This window comes from Piliocolobus tephrosceles, chromosome 9 (assembly GCF_002776525.5).
Source record: "Piliocolobus tephrosceles isolate RC106 chromosome 9, ASM277652v3, whole genome shotgun sequence".
Lineage (NCBI taxonomy): Eukaryota > Metazoa > Chordata > Mammalia > Primates > Cercopithecidae > Piliocolobus > Piliocolobus tephrosceles.
In genome coordinates this window covers 37,359,083-37,384,619 of record NC_045442.1, presented here as the reverse complement: position 1 = coordinate 37,384,619, position 25,537 = coordinate 37,359,083, and the positions used below count along the sequence as shown (strand labels likewise).

The 25,537-nt window shown below is 48.8% G+C and overlaps 1 protein-coding gene across 1 annotated transcript in view; it reads right to left on the bottom strand.

The window, feature by feature from the left end:
• Nucleotides 1-2,496: 2,496 nt before the first annotated feature.
• TLL2 (tolloid like 2) overlaps nucleotides 2,497-25,537 on the bottom strand; it is a 153,661-nt gene continuing 130,620 nt past the window's right edge. Inside the window, exons 14-21 of the mRNA XM_023206175.1 lie at nucleotides 22,903-23,028; nucleotides 21,901-22,061; nucleotides 20,439-20,619; nucleotides 15,050-15,175; nucleotides 12,800-12,927; nucleotides 9,659-9,872; nucleotides 6,111-6,361; nucleotides 2,497-4,210 (exon numbers count right to left, since the gene is read on the bottom strand). Coding sequence (XP_023061943.1) covers nucleotides 4,076-4,210; nucleotides 6,111-6,361; nucleotides 9,659-9,872; nucleotides 12,800-12,927; nucleotides 15,050-15,175; nucleotides 20,439-20,619; nucleotides 21,901-22,061; nucleotides 22,903-23,028 — 1,322 coding nt within the window. The 3' untranslated portion in view covers nucleotides 2,497-4,075. The remainder of the gene's footprint in view (nucleotides 4,211-6,110; nucleotides 6,362-9,658; nucleotides 9,873-12,799; nucleotides 12,928-15,049; nucleotides 15,176-20,438; nucleotides 20,620-21,900; nucleotides 22,062-22,902; nucleotides 23,029-25,537) is intronic.

Genomic DNA, 25,537 nt, shown 5'->3' with positions numbered 1-25,537 from the left:
ACAAACAAACAAACAAACAAAAAGACATACCCTGTATCAGTCAGGTTCCCTGCAGGAGACAAGTAATATATACTCATTACTACATTTGAAAAGGGTTTATTAAAATGACTACCTATAAACGTTCCCCTTGAGGGAAGTGCAGTACCCCAAGGTTAGACAAGCAGGGTGTCATTACCACCCCTAAGCCTGAAGTGGCAAGTGGAAGGAGGGACTTCCAGGGCCCCCAACGGGGAGTGGGGGCTCACCTACTGGGTGCCATAACCTTCAGTCTCGGGTGTCAGATGTAGTCCTCAGATGCATGTCCAGATAGAGGAGGGTGGCGAGGGGAGCTGAGGGGCAAATGGAAGATGTCTACACATCTGGATGGTTTCGGCAGCAGACATCTTCACAATCAGGTTGTCAGATTTTCAGCTGGTTTCGTTGTAAGAAAGGGAATAAATTTGAAAACCATCTTTAGCTTTGCTCATTACTTTCTGGGTCCGTTAGTGAACTCTGTTCTGGAGCTAGGCACTTGGGTACTCACCAGACTGTGGAAGGCTGTGGAGAAGGGCCCCCTTTTAGTACTCTCTCCCAAGCTCTTGTGATATTGGAGAAAATTATCACTAAAAGGACCTATCTGGTCTGAATTAGCAATACAAACCCAAGACACATCAATAAATCCACATTCTTTAATGAAACCGTCCTTTCTAGGTAGAGACATATGTTAGGTCCTCTCCACTTTCTCTTTGAAACTGACATCATTTCATGAAATGTAAAATTACACAAAATAAAAAATACCCATATGTTTACATATAATACTTTAAACAGTTTTCCTTTTTAAAAAGAAAACTTTTAGGCATTTTGGATTGATGTTCAGAAGTTCAGTCTACAAAAGAAACTTTAAAAACATCTGCTAAAGCCCAAGGAACATTCATTCACAAATGGAACGCTAACAATATCAATCTGGAAGTTATCAAAGGGACCCAGTCAACAGGAAAACTCACTGTGAATTTGCTAGTTAGCAGGATTTTACAAATTATTTCAATCAGCTGAGCAATTCGTGAGTGATACAAAACTTTACAGCAGGGGTGTCCAATCTTTTGGCTTCCCTGGGCCACACTGGAAGAAGAATTATCTTGGGCCATGCATAAAATAGACTAACACTAACGATAGCTGATGAGAAAAAAAGTCACAATAAGAATCTCACAATGTTTCTAAAAAAGTTTACAAATCTGTGTCGGGCCACATTCAAAGCTGTCCTGGGCCATGGGTTGGACAAGCTTGCTTTAGAGAGAAATTGTAAAATAGAAATAGAGGGGAAACTTCACCTTACAGGTAAATGCCTCTAAATATTTACCTTAGGGGAAAATAGAGGGAATAGTGGATCAATGAACAGCCTCTCTTTCTCTGAAGAAATTCCACTGGCTAAAGTTAATTCCAGACTTTTTCCTGCCCTGCAATCCAGGCTTAGCTTTTGCTAGACCAGGTTACACCAGAACTGAGCCAGGCTAAAAACCCAGACCCCAAATCCTTCATTAGCCTGTTGTCCTAAGACAATTCTCTGAACTAAAACTATTTTTGCAACTCAGTGTCATCCCCAAAGCTTGGTACCCAATTAAAGCACAAAGCAGGCTGCAGCGGTATCTTCTACCTCAACTGTTTGCTTCTGGGGATGCTTGCAGGCAGGTCACTGAGCAATTGGAAGCACCAAGGCAGAGGCCTGGGTCTTTCTGCTGAATGGACCCTCTCTCTAGTGAAGCCAGCCTTGAGTTTCTTTGCAAGAACCCGTGTCATGCCCAAGTCCCCACAAGTGTGGCCCAGCTAGCCCCAGCTGAATCAGAGCTTGTCTTTTCTGTGGATACATCACACAGAAGGCCTAAATAAAGGTTTTTCATAAGAGTCCCATTGTTGCAAATTGGCCATATGGTGACAATTGTTGAAGCTGTGTGTTTTTGAAAATGTTCATACTAAGGAGATAAAAAGAAGTATCATTGTTTCACCGTCCTGCTGAGCAGCACCAATTCTGTTTCTGACTCCCTCCCACTTTTCTATGAAATTTGTTAATGTTGCTTAGACTTCTAAAGGTTAAAACTGCAGAATTTTTATCTTAGGTATCCCAGTTCCAGTTTCAACTCTCATAGACAAGATGAGACCACATAAAACCTCAGAAAATACAAAAATCAGAGAAATGGAATCTACCCTAACAGGCAGGTGGGATTGGAGCCATTAGGTCAGCTGCTCCATTTGCCATATCAAAGCGCACATGGGGCAGGGTCTGCCATATGCACAATATGAGCGTGTAGGCGGAGCCTCAGTCCAGTGCCGAGAAAGGCGAAAACAGAGTTTGGTGAAAGGAGAGGCAGGAAATGGAGAGCCCATCCTGCAGGGCCCACAGTAAAGCGAGGACCAGGGATTGGCATTTTCCACACTGCATTGATTAAGGCTTTGACAGCTGATCTTTTACATACGTACATATATACAGACATATATTATTAAGAATACTTTAATTTTTTTCTATTTTAAGGAAAAAATATTCCCATGCATTTCTCTGACCTTTCCTTGTATCATTCTAGTTTTTGCTCCCAGCAATCACTTTAATGAGACACAGTCCTCTAGTGCCATATTCTGATCTGTAAAAAATATAACCTTTCACCTTTTTACAAATACTTTGTCTAAAATGATGCTGATTCATCCCAAAGGAATTCTGGCGCATGGGAGCTCTCTTGGCTCTAACCAAAATCACTCGTGTGCCGCCCTGCGTTCAACACCAACCAAACAGGACTTATAGTTATGTAAACATTATTTAAAAATTATTCCAACATAAATACTCTTTTAAAGCTAACATACCACAGCTTTTAGCTCATAATGCCCATAGATGCCTTAATGAAATGCCATTCAAAACTACCTCACTGTTTAAATTATACCTTGAGGTGCTAAAATTATGTAAACATCATCCTCTACACTTCTCTAGAACAAGTGCCAAGTGTTGTGAATCCTGATTGCAAGTTGGTGATTGAATATTAGTTAATCAGAGCAAAGTTACCAATGCACTCTTTAACCTGATTGGTTACAGGAAGCTAGTCGCTGATTGACTTGTTCCACAAGGCGATGATTCTTACATAACTTATAATTAACCAGTCCTCAACAGTGTTCACCCCACAAGGGACCTGAATTGGTCCCTCATAAGATGTCTTTGCACATTTTGCAAATGCAGTTTGAAGTGGATGTCAAGGAGTCCAGGTGTGCTACGGCAAGTGCCTCCAAAGCTAAAAGAAGAAATGTTCTTTGAAGCCCGTGGAATTCCAAGCACAGGTGGAGTCTTCTCAAAGTCAATGAATGAAAAAATTTCAGGACGAGCCACAATATTGTCTTCTCAGCAGACAGGACTCTCGCCAGCAAATGTTCTGCTGTATTCATAATGGATGCCTTAGCCCCCAGTGCAATTAGGGAGTGGGGGAAACCAAAGGGACAAGGAGCGTGAATGACTGAGAAATGGCTTCGTGGTCTCCTAACTTCATGACAATGATTTTCATACTCGAAACTTTCTCTGTGCACACTGCTTACTGTGATGCCTTTTTTAGTCCTGACATCCATCCATATTTTCAGGTTTCTTGGTTGACGTGTCCCTGGCAGAGAGAAAGAAAATGATTCCAGCCAAAGCTGTGAGCCATATGTTAGTCACAGCCAAGCTTCCATCCCTTATGCCCAACATAGAGAGAAGACAGGCCGGCACCTTTGCAAGCAAGTCCAGATTAGAGGAACGGCCAACCCCAAGGCTGGCCTTTTGCCACATAGGAGGAAGGGACAAGGAGAATGGGTACGAACAAACATAGCTTGAATGGTCAGTGACTTCAATCCTAATCTTTAACAGTTCATAAGTGATAACATTGCAGACAGAATCAAAAGAACATTTTCTCTCCACCTTGTTGGCCAAACTTAGATGACTTTCATTCAAATATATACCTCCAAGACTGGATTCTGAGTTTTTGTTTGAGAAAAATACTGTACACTGTTTTAGGGCAGATTTTTCAAGGTGCTATTGTTGTAAAAACAAAAACAAAACATTCTCAGTTTCTGTCTTTCAAGAACATCAGCACTATTTCTTCATGTGCAGGGCATCCTGGAACTTGGTGCTGGTGTATCGGGCATGAAAGCCTTTCTTGCTGATGGTGTCATCTGTGTGGAATCGAATCATCAGGGAATCTCCCGCAGAGTAGATTTCTTCTAATGGCTGAGGAAAGGAGAAAGGGAAACGAGAAGGACTTTAGCTGTGATTGGAGTTGAAAATTAGGAGGATGGGACAGGATCTTATGCAAGGACACAGGATGTGTCCCTGGTACCAGAGACTCTGAAGAGCATCCAAACAAGCTTCTTTCCAAAAGAAAACATTGCAAATTCTGCTCCAGAGAGCTTTGCAGGCCCTGCTCTTCCAAAGATGATGCTAGGTGCATAGCTCATATAGAATCTATTATTTATTAAGTACGCAGGTGGGTCAGGTGCTGCGCTAGGCACTTCCAGATCTTATGTAAACTTTACAGCAACCTTGTAAGACAGGTACTATCCCCATTTTTCACTTCAAGAAACTGAGACTCAAGTTCTCCCAGGTAGGCGGGACCCAAGCTCCGGCCCTTCTGACTGTAAAGGATGCACCATGCATCACCAAACTCCAGGGTCATCATTGTGATGTGTCTCCCAGGAGACCTGAAACAAAGACCATTGTTCAGGCCTCTGTCCCTTGCAAGGACAAAAACTGGGATGGAGCCACCACATTTGTCGAAAAGGTTTTGCCAGGTGGTCTGTGAATGGGAGCCACATTCCAAGGCTGTTGCCTGAGAGGTTCCAGTGGAGCCAAAGTGAGCTTCCCCCACGGTTAACCGCTCAGGACTATCCATGTTGTTCCTTTCCACAGACCCCACAGTTGGAAAGACTTTATCAAAGGCAGTGCATTGGCTAAGTGCCACTTTGTCATTCTTTCTTTTCTAGAGGGTGAAAGAAGATGAAGGGAATTATTCAAAAAATATAAATGACAATTTGAATTTCTGTTTAGCACAGGAGCACTGGTGACTCCAAAATGATGTGATTTAAGTCCAGCCAATAGCAAAGAAGCTTGAGCGACCAGGCCTGGAGGCAACAGAAAGGAGGGGGCTGGTGCCCAGTATGGGCAGTGTCCAGTGTGGTGCAGCCAGGGGAGTGACCGGGACACTGTACTGGCCAGTGCACAAACTCCCACCAAGCAGTAACTATATGCCAAGCCCTATGTCGGGTGCTGGAGAAACAGCAAACACAACAGGCCCACTGAAAAAGTGAACAATGAGAACACTGATGATGACCTTGAGGACAACTATTGTTGTGTATAGTGAGTGACTTGTAATTTTCATAGGCATTTGGTTTTGCTTGAGGAGAGAAATGTGAATATAAGAAATATATAAAAGCATAATTAAATATTTTTAAAGCCTGGGGGCCAAATAAAAATGGAGGAGAACGGCTGTGCGTGGTGGCTCACGCCTGTCGTCCCAGCACTTTGGGAGGCCAAGGCAGGTGGATCACTTGAGGTCAGGAGTGCAAGACCAGCCTGACCAACATGGTGAAACCCTGTCTCTACTGAAAATACAAAAATTAGGTGGGCGTGGTGGCACATGCCTGTAATCCCAGCCGCTTGGGAGGCTGAGGCAGGAGAATTGCATGAACTCAGGAGGCAGAGGTTGCAGTGAGCCGAAATCCAGCCTGGGCGACAGAGCAAGACTCCGTCTGGGGAGGGGGGGGGGAGGGGGGGGGGGGGGAAAGACTTTGCAAAAATAGGGGGGAAGTCCCAAAAGGAAAGGGGGTCGGGGGGGGGGGGGGGGAGTGGGGGGAGAGGGAAAGACTTTGCAAAAATAGGGGGAAAGTCCCAAAAGGAAAAGTGCTCTTCCATGGCTGCCTCAATAAGGGGCCTTCAAGGACTGGTCCCTTGGCTGCCTCTCAGCCTCCTGACATTTCTCCCGCTTCCCACTCCGCTTCAGCAAAACGTGCCTACTCGCCGTTGCTCGTAAGTGGAGGAGGTGGCCAGGACTGAAACCCGGGTGTGTCTCACTCCACAACTCATGCTGTGATTCATCACACTCTGCCCGGGCCCCAGCGTCTCCGGGACTTACCCCAGAGCCACAGAAGCGGCCCAGCCTGGGCGCTGAGCTGTCGTAGCCGTCGTAGGCTTCCATGTAGTCGTAGCCGCAGTCGGCCTCCTCCTCAACCTCAAAGGTCCGGAATGTCAGCTCCACGCCGTAGCCGTCCTCTGCCACGATCACCCAGTCGCAGTGGGCCTGGCTCGGGTAGTTGTTGTCCCCAAACTGGGCATGGGAATAGAGCTCTTTGGTCTGCACTTCAGCCTTCAGCCTGCCCCCGCACTCTGGAGCAGAGAGAAGTGAGATGTCCCCTCAGCACAAGACACCCTGGTGCCTCCCGCCTGCGTCTGCTCCGTTTTCTCTACAGAGCCTGGTGCGTGCCTGGCAGGAGAGGCCAGGTAGTCTTGTCACCCCATCTGATGGAGGAGTACACAGAGGCCCCTGACTCCCAGGTCAGGGCTCCCTCGGGGGTGCAAAGTGGCCCTTACAAGCCAAGGTCGCCTGTTCCCAGCTTGAGAATACGTGAGCATGCCATTGAAAAGAGCTGGCTGCTTTTTGCTTTTTCCAGTTATGGAGACATGGAGCCAATGGATGGTTCGCCTCACTGGTCGCTGGGATGTGGGTGTATCTATTTGCCACTTTATTCCCTGAAAGGGTTGGATGCATCTGAGAAGGGCTCACGCTCGCCCCACGGACTAACTGTAATTTGTCATTTCTGCCAACAGAGGGCGATAAAAGCACATCAGAACCGCGGGTAAGCGCTCAACCCTGGAAACTTCAGACCCTACTTGACTGGTTCTTGCAACTGAGGGCATTGACCATAGGCCAACTTTGAGGTCCCTGTGGGTGCCACAGGTGAGCTGCCCCTCAGGTTCTGGGCTTGTATTCTGTAGCCTTTGTTTCTGGGTTTTTTATTATACAAGGACAGTAACTCTTGTTGGCCCTGGTCCTATATACAGTACCTTGTGTCTTGGACACTTAAGCCCACATAAAATAAAATGGATATTGGCCGGGTGCGGTGGCTCACGCCTGTAATCCCAGCATTTTGGGAGGCTGAGACAGGTGGATCACTTGAGGTCAGGAGTTTGCAACCCACCTGGCCAACATGGTGAAACCCTGTCTACTAAAAGTACAACATTAGCAGGGTGTGGTCGTGGGCGCCTGTAATCCCACCTACTCAGGAGGCTGAGGCAGGAGAATCACTTGAACCTGGGAGGCGGAGCTTGCAATGAACTGAGATTGTGCCACTGCACTCCAGCCTGGGCCACAGAGCAAAACTCCATCTCAAAAAAAAAAAAAAAAAAGTAAATAAATAAATTAAATAGATAGACAAGATTGGTCTAGATTAGCAAGCACCAGAAATTCTGGAGGCAAATTCTTGCACAGCCCCTCCCCTGTGTGCTCCATGCCCCCAAGGGGCTCAGGCAAACACTGTTGTAGATTCTGGGCCACCTGGCTCCTAACACTCCTAGGCCCCTCTGGAGCTCCACGCCCCGCCTGGCCCAGCCCTGTCTGACTGCCCATTCTGAGTCCTGTGTTGGCTCTGGCTTAGAATGTCTTAAAGGTCTAACCCGTTTTGGGGAAATTTCAAATTCCTGAGAGCTGGGTGGTCATGAAATGAGCACAGAGCAGGGCGGAACACCTCCCCTCCATCCTGCCGGACGCCCCCACCCTCCCCACCTGCCTGGGCCCCGGGAGGTGGACCCCTGGCCTGCATCGGTGACCCCCGTGCCCTCTGCTGCAGGTTCAGCCACGGGAGCACCAGCAGATCAGATGGAGGGAGGAGAGAGAGGCCAGGGTATTTAGTCCCCTGATTGCCACAGCTGTTCTTCCACGTAGGTCACAGCTGCAGCCACAGGGTCTCTGCATGCAGCCCTCTCTGTCGCCAGCTTCCAGGAACTGCTCCCTCCTCTCATCCTCTGGGTCTGGGATTGCAGTTCCTTGCTCTGGTGGCTTTACTGTCCTACAGTGTCCCATACCCTCTCACCCCTTTGTAACCTGTCCCTTTATTAACTTCTCCTCAAATAATGACTCTGAATGTGCCCCCATTTCCTGCTAGGACCCTGAAGCACCTCTATTCTTCCTAGTCTCTATCTGCAGGGACGAGAGGGCTTTTAAACTTCCCCGGAGGAAGCTAGAACTAGAAGCTAGAAATCCTCAGGGAGTTTGACAGGGTTCCACAAACCATGCAGTGTTTTCTGCTACGCAAGAGGAGGCTGAACTGCCTCAGGATGCTGGTTGCCATTTTGTTTGACCTAATTTATATTTTCTGGTACTGAAAAAAAACTGGGGGTAGGGGCTGTTAAAAGGATCACAGGGTCACATGATCGTGAGCTCAGACTCAGCCTTACAGCAGAGTGGGCTTCGGGTGGCCACCGGCTCTGACAAAGGACACAATTGTACATCAGGACCAAAGGGTCAGATTTGCTTCCGTGGGCACTAGTCCCAGGTGGTAACACTTTAATGGCTAAAGAGCAGAGCCAAATTTCCTACTGACATTCTTCTACTTAACAAAGTAGATAATATAAGTTATAAGCACATGCATTTCCCACCAAAGCACCTAATACAGCTGTTTACATTTTGAGTGGAAGAAAAAATCATGGGGAACAGAAACATTTTTCACTTTCCAGAACTGGTCCTTACAGGGATAAAAGTCTGCTTTCACCACTCAGTTACCCAACTTCTGGACTTCATACACCAGCAAAATCCCCGGGCTGGAGTGCAGTGGCATGCTCAGAGCTCACTGCAGCTTTGAACTCCTGGGCTCTAGCAATTCTCCTGCTTCAGCCTCCGGAGTAGCTGGGACCACCACGCTTCACTATATTTCCTAGTTTTTATTTTGTAGAGATTGCAGTGGGGGGCGGGGGTCTCACCATCTTGCCCTGGCAGGTCTTGAACTCCTGGGCTCAAGCAATCCTCCCCACTCAGCCTCCCAAAGTTCTAGGATTATAGGTGTGAGCCACCGTGCCTGGCCAAAATATATTTTTAAAAAGACAGGAAGAAAGGAAGGAAAGAAGGAGGGAGGAAAAAACGGGGCACTAACAAAAGGTTGTCCATTTCAAATTGTGTCAATTAAGGATATTGAAGGAAAACAGCCATTTTTCCAATGGTTGCTGAGGCTTCATTTTATTTTTTTATTTTTTAAGAGACAGAGTCTCACTCTATCGTCCAGTCTGGAGTGCAATGGCACAATCTTGGCTCACTGCAATCTCTGCCTCCAGGGTTCAAGCAATTCTCCTGCCTCAACCTCCTGAGTAGCTGGAATTATAGGCACCCACCACCATGCCCAGTTAATTTTGCATTTTTAGTAGAGACAGGATTTCACCATGTTGCCCAGGCTGGTCTCGAACTCCTGACCTCAGTTGATCCGCTTGCCTCGGCCTCCCAAAGTGCTGGGATTACAGGCGTGAGCCACCGCGCCCAGCCTGATGCTTCATTTTAATAGGACATTTTATCACGCATGTTCCTCCCCTAGCCCTCCCCCGGTCAGAATAAAAGGCAGTCCTTGTCCTGCCTTCACCATATCTCTGTCTCCTGTCCAAGTGCTCATCAGCTGGAAGCCAGTGTCCCACCCCAGGTACCTGTGCTGTGCACTGCCTGGAAGCCTTTCCTCTGCACTGAGGCATCCGAATAAAACCTGAGAAACATACTGCTGCCCGAAGCCACCATGGGGTCTGGTTTCTTGCTGCCGCAGAAACGGCCCAGGATGGGGGCCAGGCTGTCGGGCCCGTCGTACATTTCCAGGTGGTCATAGGCACATTCCTGGTGCTGCTCGATCTCAAATTCATTGAAGGTCTGGGGACAAAAGCAGAAAGTAAGGCAAGGGCCTGACATTCAGCCGGGGTGAGGGCCTCCTCTCCAGTTCTAGGAGAGGAAGGGGTGAGGCAGAGTGGGGAGACTTCTAGTTGGCTGTGCAGGGGGTGTGTGGCCATGATGATGCTTGGGGACATCTGTAGAGAGGGTCTCAACCTCTGCCTTGCTTTTGGTCCAGCAGGCGGCCCTATGAGGTAGTTACATGAGCTATTGCTACAATGACCACACTGCAGATGAGAGAGCAGGGGTTCAGAGAGTTTAAATGCTTGACATTTTGACAGCTATTAAGCGACAGAGCCAGGCTTTCCACAGCCCAAATCTGTCTTCCTTCCATCCCATCACACAGCTTCTCTCTCACTTAGGGCCAAGAGCCAGCAAGGGCTGAGGGCCCACTCTCTGTGTTGGCAGCTGTTTTAAATGCTTTACAAGTATCACCTCATTCAATCTTTACACCCCTGTGATGTGTCTAATCCCCACTTTACAGATGAGGAAAGTGAGGCTCAGAGCTGCCAGATGAGTTGTCCAAGGTCTCACACTGGTAGGACTGGGCCATGATCTGGCACTCTGGCGTCAGAGACCCTGCTGTTGACCTGTGCACTCCACTGCATGATCCTTCAGTACAAATGACACTGGTGAGGTTGTATGAGGTTGTATGAGGTGCACGCTGCTCTGGGCAGCACCCTCATGGTGGCTGACACTCACTGAGTGTTTATTCCATGCCAAGCATTTATGGGCGTTTTCTCACTTACTTCTGGTGATGCTGGGAAGGAAGAGCTATTATTATTTCCAACATGCAGAAGGGGAAAATGAGTCTTAGAGAAGCTGGCTGGCCTGCCCAAGCTCACGCAGCTGGAGACAGATGAAGCTGAACTTGACCCCAGCTAGCCTTCTCCAATCCCCACTGCTATCAATCACCAGGTTATGCTGCCTCACTTCTCCCTGTTTCCCCTAAGGACTGTCCCCTAACGCTGGCCAGGGGCGCCCCACCATTCCAGCCTGCTTTTCAGCCCGGAATGCAGGCTCCTCAGGTGCTGGGTAGGTGGTCGACTGATGGCAGCTCCAGCGTCAAGGGAGATGGGATAAGGTGAGTGGGAACGGTGTTAGATGAAGACCTGGACCAAACGACAGAGCAGGGACACAGGACATTAGCTGGGGCGGCGCGGGGCGGGGGTGCTCAATTCATCTCTGGCCTGGCAGCACAGAGATGGAGATTGGGAGGGGGAAACAGGACCAGCACGGCAATGCAGGCTTTCAGAAGAATGACTCCCACACACTAACGCACGTGGGCAAAGCTCTCCCGCCTGTGAGATAGGGGGCGCTGGGGCAAAGGTGGTGGGTAGAGACACTGGACAGGGGAGCAGTGGCACCAGGACGGCCATGCAGTGGAAGGGAGCCTTAAGCTCAGCAGGCAGGGAGCTCCCAGGAGGTCCATGGGGCGCCCTGTCGCCATCCCCATGCAGCGAACACCACCAGCTTCCTTGAGAAGTATTCAACTCACATTCTACGGTAGCGAAAAGAGCTCAGTCAATATATCCACCATCCGTTTGCCGAGGAAATGCCTTTTGGAAACTACCAAGTGTGTGGACGAGCCTCGGGCAAACGCTTCCCGTTGTGCGTTTGCGCGCTCCCAACGCCAGAGGGCGCCTCCCCCGCGGTCCTCGGGGCTCTATGTTGCCATTGCGAACATTTCCCAGCAGATGGCGGTCTTGGAGAAGCAGTGCCTTTCCCTAAGGCGCTCTCCAGTTGATCCTCACCCAGATTCAAGGCTGACCCGTGACAGCTGCTCTTAGCAGAGCAGCAGTTTCCCCACGGGCGGCCCAGCATGTGAGCTGTCCGCTGGGAGCACCCTGTGGTCAGAGGCCCTGTCTTCAGCCCTTGACGCCCTGGGGGCCCATTCGCCTCTTCTGCTCCTCACTCATGGCTCTCACCAATAAACATCCTGCAAGTCCCTGCGCCATAGTCCATTGATCATGGACTTCTCCCTCTGTGTTCTCCATTCTCCCTGAGTTATTCGTCCACAGTTCATAGGGTCAATCCTACTTACCTCTACAGTCAGAAAAACCCATTTAAAAAATATCCGTCTGCCTGAAGTACAATACATTCTCCAGCTGGCAAAAGGGTTTCTTTATTCTCCAAAATGTGGGAGTCCCTGGGGCTTGAGAAATGAGACTCCTAGGAGATTCAACTCCCCTTTGAAATAATTGTGCAAACCACACATCATATACGTGAAAAAGACTTTAAATAAAGGCTTGGGGAAAAAATTTTAATTCAAGAGGGAATTTGCGTAAAGAACTTAGTCTCCTATTACTAATGGGAAAAAAAATTAAGTTGTAGAAAAAATATGAATAGGATTTTATTAGAGGAATTTGAGTAACAAAAACATATATATTTCCCTGTGCACATATATATTTCCACTTCTGTGGACAGTCATGATTGTCCACAGAAAATTTCTGGAAGGATCCATAAGAATGTGTTCAGAGTGGTCATTTCTAGAGTGGAAATGGGGGCTCTGGGGTCTTTTGATTTCTATTTCCAACCTCCTGTAGTGATTCATCTTGTTTTTAATCGTGAGACTATATTGTCTTGTAAAAAAATTAAAACTGGAAACAAATGAATCTCAAACAGCACTGCAGATGTGGGTGGTGGATGCTGCCTCCTGCTGGTCCCACTGTGCCCAGGAGTGATCTATAGAGCTTTTGTGTGTTGTTTCTTTTAATCTGCACAACAGCCCGATGAAGTAAGCTTCATTAGTATCCATGTTTTGCAGATAATGAAACTGAGACCTGGAAATGTTGAGTAACCTCCCCCCAGTCACAGAGCTGGGAAGTGGCAGAGCAGAGACTCAAACCGCACATCTGCCTGATACCCACCCAAGTCCATGTTCTCAATAAACCACAAAAATGACTCACGAGTTTCACCCTGTGGCCTGCAACTGAAGAGATGTTCCAGGTACACTCCCTCCGGCTGGGGTATTTGTCAGGCCAGTTGGGGCTCGCCAGGGTCCCCTCTGCACTGCTGATCTTGTGTGCACAGCCAGCTGGGGGTGGCGGGGGGGACACATACAGAGAGAGAAGTCATTCACTGTGGGCAGCACGAGAAGGATTCTAGAGGGTTCTCCTCCCCTCTCTCCTAATTGTCTCAGGGTCTTTATCAAATGTGGGGGTGGGGTGTCCTGAATCAGGTGTATCCTGGCTCAGGGATGTGTTGGTTTACTTGCACTGGCTTTTCTGCCTTCCTGGCTGTGGCTCGGGGGCCAGGCTATCTTTCTATTCCTATCCACGTTGCAGTTATCCCTGCAAATATGTTAAAAGCACTGGCAGTGGGGTCGGGTGGACCTTGACCCATCTTGGTTCCGCCATCTGTGGGACTTGGGGCTCTTATGTAAGCTTCGGTGTCCTTATTTGTAAAAGGGTGCCAACCTAGTCGGGGTGATATGTGATCAAATGAGATAATGCATGGGAAAGGCTTAGGGCGTGCTCAGTGCATCTTGGCTAACAGGTCTGCTTCATCACTGCACCATCCATCCATAAGCTTCTTTTAGTTTTTCTAAGTGTTTTTATTTGGAGTCTACCAAGTGTGTCCTGGTTACAGTGCTATTTGCCAAGAGTGATCCCACAACTCATTCGATGCCTGGCATCTTGGCCAATAGCTGGCATTTCTCTTCTTCTGTGTTGGGCACTGTGGACAGCATTTTCCATGCATCATCTCCTTTCTTCCTTCTCACCTCCCAAATAAGAAAATAGGTTTGGAGAGGGACAGTGCTTTGCTGATAGGGGGCGGAGCTGGGACTCAAACCGGGCCTGGATGGCTTTAAGGCCAGTGCTACCACTGCTTAGAAAGCACGGCGGACTGTATCACAAACACAGAGGCTCCACGCTGAAGAAGCTGGAGAGGCAGGTGAGGAGGGCCGGGGGGAAGAAGGGAAGGAGGCAGCTTTGAAGACGGTCCAAAGAGATTTGTCTCTGCTCAGTGCTACATCTGCTCTGCAGCCACACAGAGAACAGGCGCCCAAAGGGAGAGCGGCTCGGCTCCTGAGACATGTGCTCAGCTCCTGGGATATTTGCTCTGACACCCCCTGCCCTTGGGGTCAACCCATACAAACGCAGCCACTATTTGGGGGTGGGAACTTGGGAGAGCTGACCTTCCTCCTGTCCTCTCCCACACTGCAGGAGGCAAGCCTGGCCCTAGCCTGGGCCGGCCTCACGGGGGCTGCACTGTTCCTTCCCTGTTCGGTTCTTCCACCAGCCTCCCACCCAGCCCCTCCACCACCTGTGACCATGCCCTAGGGCTGGGCTCGGAGGGTGGCCGCCTCCTCCTGAAGACATGTCAGCGCCTCCTGTAACATTCTAGGCAGATCCTGACCAGACTCTGCGGCACCCAGCCAAATCTCCTAACTCCAGACTGTTTATTCCAGAGATCGGGCTGTGTGTCTTCCACATCTTCCTCCACCCTTGACTTCCTTTGCAGGGCTTCATGGCTGGGGCCAAGGCCTGGAAGCCTGTGTGTTTGTCATAAATGTTCAAACTCCCTTCACTGGGCAGGGTAAGAACAGAAGGAAGGCTTTTTCCAGAATGACTGGACAGTAAAAGCCACCTGGCCCTGAAGAATTTCCTACAGTGAATGGAGAACGGAGCAAAGCTTTTCAAATCCTATTTTTCTATGGGACCTGCATATGGTAATTAATATATGACAAAGACATAAATGGCTGATCTTTATTGATGTTTGAGGGCATAATATGTGTCAGAGAGTCTGAAATACTTGGTTTTAATCCTCACAAAAACTTTAAGAAGGAGGTTATGTTTAGACCCTTTTAACCAAAGAAAAAACTGAGGCTCAGATAGGTTAAATAGCTTGCCCAAGGTCACACAGCTAGGGAACGGCAGAGCCAGGATTTAGACCTAGGTATTCAGATTCCAGAGCTTGCAGGCTTAATCATTTGCAAAAATAACTCAGCCTACAGCACCTGAGGCCCCCGGGTGCCCCCTGAAGGAGTGAGATGCCCTGGGGAAAACTCTCCCACTAGCACAGCAGTGGCTGGGCCTCAGCTCAGAAAGTGGAAGAGCTCCTCACCCCAGCCCCTCATTCATGCACATGCTCACAGGGGTTTGGGGCGCGGCGAAGGTCAGCCCACCCCCCAACAACCGGAGGTCCAGCCTCACCCTCTTTGCAGTCATGCCCGTTCTCGTGGAGCCGGTAGCCGTTTCTGCACCTGCACAGGTAGCTCCCGAAGGTGTTGACACACTCGTGCTGACACCCGCCATTGTCCTTGGCACACTCATCCTTGTCTGGGGAGATCAATGAACTCTTCTAAGAGGAAACGCCAACTTGCGAACGTCCCTTAGGGCTCAGAATCCCACTTAAAAACAGCCTCCTCCAGGAAGCTTCTCTGATTGCTCCCTTTCCCCTCTGACTGTTCCCTCACTGGGGGAGTGAAGCGCGAACATCTTCACCTCGGATTTCTTGCATATCTACTTGTTTCATTTTCCAAGCACTTGGCCCTGGTATGTATTGGATTCTCCAAGTACTTTTTCTGTGTTCTCTGGCCCTACCCCCTGCTCAAAACAAGGAGCTCCCTGAAGGACAGGCTAGTATTAATCACAGTAGTAACAATAATGACAGTAATTCCTACTTACTGAATGTTTGCTGTGGAACAGGCACAGCCCCAAGCACTCTATGCATTATCTAAGTTAATTCTCATCCAACCTTAGGAGGGAGCTCTCTATCCACCAGTCTTTACAAGTAAGGAAACTGGCCGGGCGTGGTGGCTCACGCCTGTAATCCCAGCACTTTGGGAGGCCTAGGCGGGTGGATCACCTGAGGTCAGGAGTTAAAGACCAGCCTGGCCAACGTGGAGAAACCCTGTCTCTACTAAAAATACAAAAATTAGCCGGGTGTGGTGGCGCATGCCTGTAATCCCAGCTACTTGGGAGGCTGAAGTAGGAGAATTGCTTGACCCTGGGAGCCGGAGGGTGCAGTGAGCCGAGATCACGCCAGTGCACTCCAGCCTGGGCAACAAGAGTGAAACTCCGTCTCAAAAACAAAACAAAACAAAACAAAAACAAGTAAGGAAACTGACTCTGAGAATGGCTAATGTGACCAAGGTCACTCAGTGAGCAAGCATCCTCTGTGGCTGACCCCGAGGCCTGGGCTCAAGCGCCGTGACTCCACACCGCCCTCTGCACGTGGAGGAGCTGAGTGTTGGGGACACACGGCAGAGGGCCAGCCCTACCCCACCACTTCCAGCTCTGGTGGCCACAGGCAGTTCCTGCCCTCTATGCCTCAGTTGCCTCGCCTGTAAAATGGAGACAGTAATGGTATCCTCACTTCACAGGTTGTTGGGAGGGGTAAATTAATGAGAGCAGCACCCAGCCCACAGTGTTAGCTGCATAATTATTATGTGAGAACTCAAGTGCTGGCCCTTGTTAAACTTGTGGTCCTTGTATGCAGCCCTATCCTAACCCAGCTTGTTCCTACATTTACCGAAGATCAGTCTCCCTCCCCTGCTTCCCTGCCGTCACCAGAATGACTTTAGGGGTCAGCCCTGTCTTCCTCCCCTCTCTACACCCTCTTGTTCACCATGGTTAATGTCTCCTTGAACACTGTGTTTCACCTGCTTATGTCATCAGGACAAGTAAGAGCCCTTGTAACACCCTTTAAGAATGCAGAAGAGAGGCCCTGTGCCGTGGCTCACGCCTGTAATCCCAGCACTTTGGGAGGCCGAGGCGGACAGAGCACCTGAGGTCCGGAGTTTGAGACCAGCCTGACCGTGGAGAAACCCCGTCTCTACTAAAAATAGAAAATTAGCTGGGCGAGGTGGCACATTCCTGTAATCCCAGCTACTCAGAAGGCTGAGGCAGGAGAATCGCTTGAAGCCAGGAGGCGGAGGTTGCGGTGAGCTGAGATCGCGCCATTGCACTCCAGCCTGGCCAACAAGAGCAACTCTCTGTCTAAAAAAAAAAAAAAAAAAAATGCAGAAGAGATGAAGCCGCCCAACACCCAGCACCGACCCACCTCTCTCCCTTCCTTCTTCTGAGTCCTTCTGCAGATGACTCACAGGTCCTCACTCCTGCTCTGACCCTCTCCCCTGTGCTCTGGTGTCCTGTTGCAAACATGGAGCTGCCCTGCCTGTGATGCTCTGCTACATCCTCCGCTGAGGTGGCTCCTGCCCGCCCTGCTGCCCTGGTCCTCCAGCCGCCTGGCCCTCCCAGCTCCACACTGCCTGGCATGGCTTGGTCAGATGACAAGTTTAGGCTTGCCCTGCTCAGGAACCTGCAAACAGTCCCCTTCCTGTTTCATCAGGTCCCTGCTCTTTAGCCCAGCGTTTAGGGTCCTTCATTACCTGGCCTTCTCCAACTTGGCCCATCTCATGCCCTTGGCTTCCCAGCATGGGTCAGGGCTCCATGCAGGCCCATCTCATCTCTGTCTCTGTGCTCTGTTGAGACCTTAACCTGTGCTCACACTGCTTTCCCTACTGGGGACCCTGTACTTTCTCTCTAATCATCCTATCTCCACCTCCATGTCTTCCAGCCCTTAAAACTTGGCTTAGACCACCCCAAATCCTGCAAAAAGGCTTCACCCACTGCTCCAGGCAGCCATGGGCTTCTCTTCTTCAAACATTAGCCCTTGTTGCACCGGCCCACCCCACAGTGCTCCAGGCTGCGACTCAGCAGGGTGTGTATCCCTGGCCTCCCTAGCTGGCATGTAAGCTTGTCCAGGGTTGGGGGCACTTCCCTGGCAACAGCTCTGAGCCTAGTAGTGTACTGTGCCCACAGCAGACACTCAAAACAAAAAACATGACTTGCTCAATGAGAGGCTGCCAGAAACACCCATGGAGACGGAACTCTGGGTATCTATAAAATCAACAAATAATTTGGTCGTTTCTGTGCCAGGCATTAAGACTATAAAGATAACCAAAATACAGTTCCTGCTTGTAAACAGTTCACACTCTAATATGACGTGACATGCAGGACCTGCTATACAATTTACAAGGCTCAGCACAAGATTTGAACTTTGTTTAAACACTATTATGAATTTCTTTTTTTTGAGATGGAGTCTTGCTCTGTTGCCCAGGCTGGAGTGCAGTGGCACAATCTCGGCTCATTGCAACCTCTGCCTCCCTGGTTCAAGCGATTCTCCTGCCTCAGCCTCCTCAGTAGCTGGGACTACAGGCGCCCGCCACAACGCCCAGCTAATTTTTTGTATTTTTAGTAGAGACAGGGTTTCACCATGTTGGGCAGGATGGTCTCGATCTCTTGACCTCGTGATCCGCCCGCCTCGGCCTCCCAAAGTGCTGGAATTACAGGCGTGAGCCACCGCGCCCGGCCATGAGTTTCAAGATGATGACAACAGAACCTTAAACCAGTGTGGGCCCTTCTGAGAACAGGCTCTGTGCTATTGCACAGGCCACAGGCCCATGGAGCTGGCCCTGGTGACAAGAGCCCTAATGGAAGGGAAGGAGAGAGTGCTGTGGGAACACTGGTGAACGAACAATCAATATGCCAAGAGGGTGCTATGACTTGAGTGGGTCCCTCAAAGTTCATGTGTTGTAAACTTAATCCCCAATGCAACAGTGTTGAGAGATGAGGCCCTTATATGTGATTAGGTCATGAGAGCTCATTATTGCAGCAGTGGGGTCCTGATAGAGGATGAGTTTGACCCCCTTGCTGCTCTTTCTCACCCATATGGTGCCTTTCACCCTGTTATGACACAGCAAGAAGGCATTCGTCAGATGTTCCCCCTTAATTTTGGACTTCCCGGCCTCCAGACTCATGAACAAAATACATTTCTGTTTACTATAAATTACCCAGTTTGTGGTATTCTGTGATAGCAGCACAAAATGGACTAAGATAGAGGAATAAGATGAAGCCAGAGAATGTTACAGAAAGTGGCATTGTGGGTCTTCAGGTTGAAGTAGGAGTTTCCTAAGTAGGGAAGGAAGAAGGATATTCCAGAGAGAGGGAAGGCCACAGGCAGGAGGTATGAAGAGAGAAAGGGGTGGGGGTTTAGGAGTAGAGGGTGATGGCATGGGGGAACAGTGGGGGGATTATTCGTGATCACAGAACAGGGCACCTACAGAGGGAATGTGGCTGGTAGGACAGGTGGGCCAAGGCAGTGTCCAGCATCAGATGCTGCACTAAGGAGAATGGGCTTTTTCTACAGCTGCTGTACTGGCCCTGAGGGTTCATGGCCTTCAGTTTGAGAAGTAGGGTCCAATGTGCTGCTGTAGTGGGTTTAGTACTGTCTTCCCAAAATTTCTGTTCATGTGTGATATGGTTTTGCTGTGTCCCCACCCAAATCTCATCTTGAATTGTAGCTCCCATACCTCCCACGTGTTGTGGGAGGAACCCGGTGGAAGAGAATTGAATCATGGAGGCGGTTTCCCCCATACTGTTCTTGTGGTAGTGAATAAGTCTCACAAGATCTGATGATTTTTTAAGGGGTTTCCCCTTTCACTTGGCTCTCATTCTCTATTGTCTGCAGCTATGTAAGACATGCCTTTGCCTTCCACCATGATTGTGAGGCCTCCCCAGCCATGTGGAACTATGAGTCCATTAAACCTCTTTTTCTTTTTTTTTTTTTTTTTTTTTTTTTTGCTCTAAGATGGAGTCTTGTTCTGTAGCCCAGGCTGGAGTGCCATGGTGCGATCTTGGCTCACTGCAACCTCTGTCTCCTGGGTTCAAGCGATTCTCCTGCCTCAGCCTCCCGAGTAGCTGGGATTACAGGCACACACCTCCACCCTTGGCTAATTTTTTTTTTTTTTTTGTATTTTTAGTAGAGACAGGGTTTCACCATGTTGGCCAGGCTGGTCTAGAACTCCTGACCTCATGATCTACCTGCCCCGACCTCCCAAAGTGCTCGGATTACAGGTGTGAGCCACCACGCCTGGCCTAAACCTCTTTTTCTTTATCAATTACCCAGTCTCAGGTATGTTGTGAAAACAGACTAATACAATGTGGAACCTTAGAATGTGATCTTACTTGGAAATAGGGTTTCTGCAGAAGTATTAGTTAAGAATCTTGAGATGAAATCATCTTGGATTTAGGATCAACCCTAAATCCAATGACTGGAATCCTTCTAAGAAAAGGAGGGGACACAGAGACCCAGAGAAGAAGGAAGGGCATGTGAAGATGGAGACAGAGATCAGGATGATGTAGCTACAAGGCAAGGAATGCCGAGGACTGCTGGGAGCCACCACAGACTAGGAAGAGGCAGGGAGGAATTCTGCCCTAGAACCTTCCGAGGCAGCATGGCCCTGCGAATACCTGGATTTTGCAATTCTGGCCCCCAGAACTGCAAGAATAAGATTCTGTTGTGTTAAGCCAACCAGTTTGTGGTAATTTGTTATGGCAGCCCTAAGAAACTAACACAGCCACCAATAGATATATTTTAAAAGCCCTGGATCCAGGCACGCCCCCTCCAAGGCAGCCATACCTGGAGGGCTACAGGAGCAGGCAGAGAGTGAGAGGAGGGGGCCAGGGACCCCAGAGCCTGGAGTCTGCAAAGCGGCCTCATCCGCACTGCATCAGCCTCACCTCCGAACCCACGTACCTGAGAAGAAGTGGGCCCTGAAGCCACGCTTGGAGACGGTGTTGTCGGACTTGAACTCCACACGCATGTTGTTGCTCTGCGAGGTGATGACCTCGGGTGTCTCAGAGCCACAGAACTTGCCGTGCAGCTTGGCGTCGGGGGACAGGCCGCTGCGCACCTCCACAAAGTCGTACTTACAGACCTGCACGGGAGCATAATGGGGAGCTGCCCAGAGTCCCTGTCCCCACCCCAGGCCCCCAGCACACTGCTGTACCTGCTTCCTGAGCACCTCACCCTGTCATGTGGGGGGTCCCTTGACTCTTGCTATGCTGGTTATTTGAATGAGCTCCAGAGGGCACAGGGGGACCCCTGGCTCTCCCACTGAGGCTCTGTGGGGGCGCCATCGCCTGGCACGAGAGCACAGGGCTCCCAAACCTGCATCCCCATAACTGTAGCCTTGCTTTAATTTATTGTATACATTAGGCTTCCACACGAAATTTTACTTGAAGAAAGGGCCCCACTGCTAGAAGGAGAAGAAAACGAAGGAGAAGAGCCAGGGAGAAGCAAGAGGAAGAGGAGGAGGAAAAAGCTGCAAACCACCGACAGAATCTGACTCCCTTTTCAGGCAGGGAAACAAGCTCAGAGGGGGAAAGACATTTGTCTGAAGTCACATAGCTCAGCAGTGGTGGAGCTAGGACTAGAATTCATGTTCCCTGCTACAGCAATGATTTTTCTCAAAAAGAACTTCACTGCTAAGGGGTCTTATCAATTGCTTTCAAGGATTATTTTTTTCTGCAGAATATTCACTTTGGGGTGACACCCTCATGGGCACCATGGCCTCCATGCGTTGGGGTCATCAGCATTGAGGTCTCCTTTCAGTACCCCAAAGGCCTGACTCTCAGGTGAGAGCTACACCAGTACTATTCTCGAGGTGAGACCCCCAGCTTAGCTGGGGTGGGGAGGGGAGTCTCAGGAATGGCTTGTGTGCCCCAGGGTGTCCCTCCAGCCTAAAGTGCAGACGTAAGCATGCGTGACTAGCACTCCAGCTGTAGGGCACTGCCTGGACCTCAACTGACTTGATCATCCATGATCATTCCCGAAAGAGGGAACAGGCTGTCTGTAGCGTCCTTGTCCCTAGCTGATCCTCACCCCCTTTATTCGCCTCAGCTGCACACCAGCTCCCCAGATTCACAGCCCAGTCCTGACACCTCCCACCCCCAATACCTGCCTCCTCCACTCTTGTCCTGATTCTCCTTGGATGTATCAGCGACAAGAGGGCCGCAGGTGCTCTATCTGCAGAGGGCGTGCAGCTGAAACTGCTGGAGAAAACCTTCCCCCAGATTCTGCTAGTGCAGGCCCTATGACTGTCCAAAGCTCCAGTTCCCACACGAGCCATCTCCCTGCCCTCCCAGCCCCTCACTGGTTTCCAGCTCCAAGTCACCCCTCAATACACTCCCCAATCAATTAGAGCACAGAGACATACGTCATTGCCTTCCAGTTCAAACACTTCAAACTGAAGGGAGATCCGGTACTGAGCGGGGGCCACCACCTGCCAGACACAGTTTTTGTTTGTGGGGTACTCCTTCGGCCACCCAGGGCTGGTGATGGTTCCATTCAGCTTGGTAATGAAACCGCCACAGGCCACTGCACGGGGGAAACAGAAACAGGATTTCATTTAGCTTTGGCTCCAAGTGACTGTGATTTCCCACCAGGAGCAATAGAGCCCTGCTGTTCTGTAATAATAATTTTTAAATGTTAGACAATTTGAACTGATTAATTCAGTGTCCTTTGTTCAAAACTATGGTTTCAACTGAATATTTGAAAGAAAAAAATTGGGGATAAATGTTTACTGCTTTTAAAAACAAAGAATGCATTTGTGCTTTCCTTTCAGCCAGTGACAGAGCTGGGGGCTCCCTATGGCTTGGGCCAAAGGAGAGTTAGAAATGTTTGCAGCAAGCTACTCACCATACCAAGCTTTCATGAACAAGCACATTCATGCACGTGGACAAGGAAGACGGAACACAAGCCAGGTAGAAATAGGATGGATGAAAAGTGCTATTGGTTGAGTCACTGGAGTGCTCATGGTTTTTCTTTGCTTTTGTTTCCTACTTTAATAATCATGTCAATTTCACACAATCATAGAAGAAAATAAACCATGGTCTCGATTTCAGTCTCTAGGGCAGTTTTATATGATATATTATATTATATTATATATTATATATAATATATATATTTTATAAATATATATATATTTTATATTATATTATATATTTTATATTATATTATATGTAATTTGGGCAGTTTTCTGACATTTGTGACAGCTGTCAGGCTGTTTCTCCTTCTGGGAAGTAGGTGGGTCTTCCACCATGTCTGCCCATTGCCCATTGTTCCTACACGGCCAGCCGGTTGCCCCATCTCTGCCCCCATTCCCGAAAGACTTGTCCCATATCCCCTCTCATTCCAGCTTGGCAGGTCCCACACCAACCTTCACACATCTTCTTATCAGCGGCCAGCTCGTAGCCAGGGTCACAGGCACACTTGTAGCTGCCCAGCGTGTTGACGCAGCGATGCTCGCACCCTCCGTGATCTGGCCAGGAACACTCATCCACCTCTGGTGGGAAGGAAGGTGACCCCGATTACATCGTCATGAAGCCTCCTGGCTGTTCCCAACCCTTCCGCATCCCAGTTTCACCAGCAAGTGTCCTCTAAGAAACAGGAGCCACTCCTGGTGACCACCTCCCAAAGAGTGCTATGTCCAGTTCTGAAAACCAGGTAGCAGGTATAGTGAAGGCAGGACACTGGCAACACAAGCAGGAACCTTGTTAGCCGGGGTGGGCTCTGCCAAGAGGAGGTCAGGCCTGGAGAAATGAATTCTTTGAGGTGTTCAGTCATTGGTCATTTGAGACTTCAAAAAATCTCACAACGTTCCATACCAAAGACTTCATCCATTTTAAAGCCATGGAATTGAGGACTTTCCCTACCCCAATAAATATGCAACTTCTCAGAGACATTAAATAAAGGGTGAAGACAAAGAACATGTTGCTAGATGAAGATGTGTCAGTATTCTCTAGACATTAGAGACAGAATGTGTTATTTAGCAGTTTTAGAAATACTCTTAAGAGAGGTATGCACAGGGAGATATTCAAGGTTACAGAAAACACGGTCTCTCAGGTTAGCCAGTGCTGCCAGGAAAACCTGCAGGAAGCGGCCATAATGAGGCTGAGTTAGCAGGTGCTTTGGATGGGATTTGGCACCAAGTGCCTAGTGATGCGTTTGGGGCGACTAAGTAACAGCACATAGCATGCCATCGTTGCTGTTCAGAAGGAGAACCTGGAAGTCATTAGAGACGCTCCCCAGACACATTAACCCATGTGCACTGAAGAAAAGAAAAACCAAAACAAATATTAGAAACAAAAGGAAAAATATGATTATCTGTTGCCAGCCACAGTACATCTAGTCCTAAAAGACAGCATGTGGGATGTGGCCTAGCAGAGCTACAGAGGAGTCTAGTGAAGGGACGACTAAACACTGAGACATCTTTTTCAAAAAAGTTGAACCTAGGAAGAAGAAAGGATGTGGGGAGAAGCGGGAAGGAGAGTTCTGGTCCACAGCGCCACGGAAGGTAGGAACACAGTAAGTATAAAGTTGTTGGCCAGATACGGTGGCTCACGCCTGTAATCACAGTACTTTGGGAGGCTGAAGTGGGTGGATCACAAGGTCACAAGTTTGAGACCAGCCTGGCCCATATGGTGAAACCTTGTCTCTACTAAAAATACAAAATTAGCCGGGCATGGTGGCGCATGCCTGTAATCCCAGTTACTCGGGAAGCTGAGGCAGGAGAATAGCTTGAACCTGGGAGGCGGAAGTTGCAGTGAGTTGAGGTTGCGCCATTGCGCTCCGGCCTGGGCGACGGAACAAGACTCTGTCTCAACAACAACAAAAAAGTTGTTCACTAAGTCTTGAAATAACTCATTATACATAAACTAAAAGAAATTAAGAACATCTGTGAGTTGGTAAAGACCTGGAAAGATACCCAGTCTTGCCCTCTCAGGCAGGAATCCTTTCAATAATGTTCTGGAGAGATGGCTCTTCAGACCCTGCTTGAAAACTCCCAGAGACAGGACTCTCATCACTTTTCAAAGATATTTATTGGGTTAAAAGTCTCACCCCTTACAACTTCCAATCCACTGGTCCTCAGAAAACACAGACACTCCAATCATCCAGTTTCCCTCTACCCTGCCCTTTTCCATCTCAGATATACCCCTTTCCTTCCAATCTTCCTTGTCTGTGATGCACAGACTCTTCATCAACCTGGCTGCACTTCACTGAGTAAAGGAGTGTTTGTAAATATCCCATCATTTCACATAGTGGACAGTGAACTTAGGTAACTCTAATGGTGATGTATTCTTGGGCTCAATAAAAGCTTATATAAATTAATTGCTTATTAGGGGAGATTGGGTTTAGAGAGACAATCTAGGCAGGGAGTTGAAGTTGCCCATCGCCTCAAATAAATGTAAGTCTTAAGTATGCTAAAATAGTAACAAATGTGCAGTTACTTTTTTTTTTTTTTATCACCTTACCATATTGAAAGTACTTTCATAGACATTGCTAAAAAGTATAGAAAGAAGAAAATAGTTGACAAAAAGTAGCGGAAAGAGTCCAGGCTTTAAAGTGAGTCAGACCTGGGGTGAATCCTCCAGCAGATCTTCCTCCAGTAAATGGGATGACTGCTTGTGATTTAGCCTCACTGAGGCTCCCTCCTGCTTTAAAGTGAGAATGATAATATTTACTTTTAGGGTTGTGATGACTGAAAATGATGCATGTGAAGTACCCAGCGTACAGACCATCGACACACAGAAGCCATCATGATAGACAGCAGCAGGGTTGCTTTCAAATTTCCAGTGAGTAGAGAGACACAGTGATGGGGGAGTGAAAAGATAAGGTTATCTGGGCATACCTGGACCAGGTGGGAGTGGCGCAGTGCAGGCCTGAGGAGGGAAGGGAGACAAGGCAAGAACAGAAAGAAGGAAAATGCTTCAAGGATGGGCCAGTGGAGGAAGATGGATGGGCAGGAGGGCAGCACAGCAGAACTCAAGACACTGGCTGGGGGACCTAGTGAG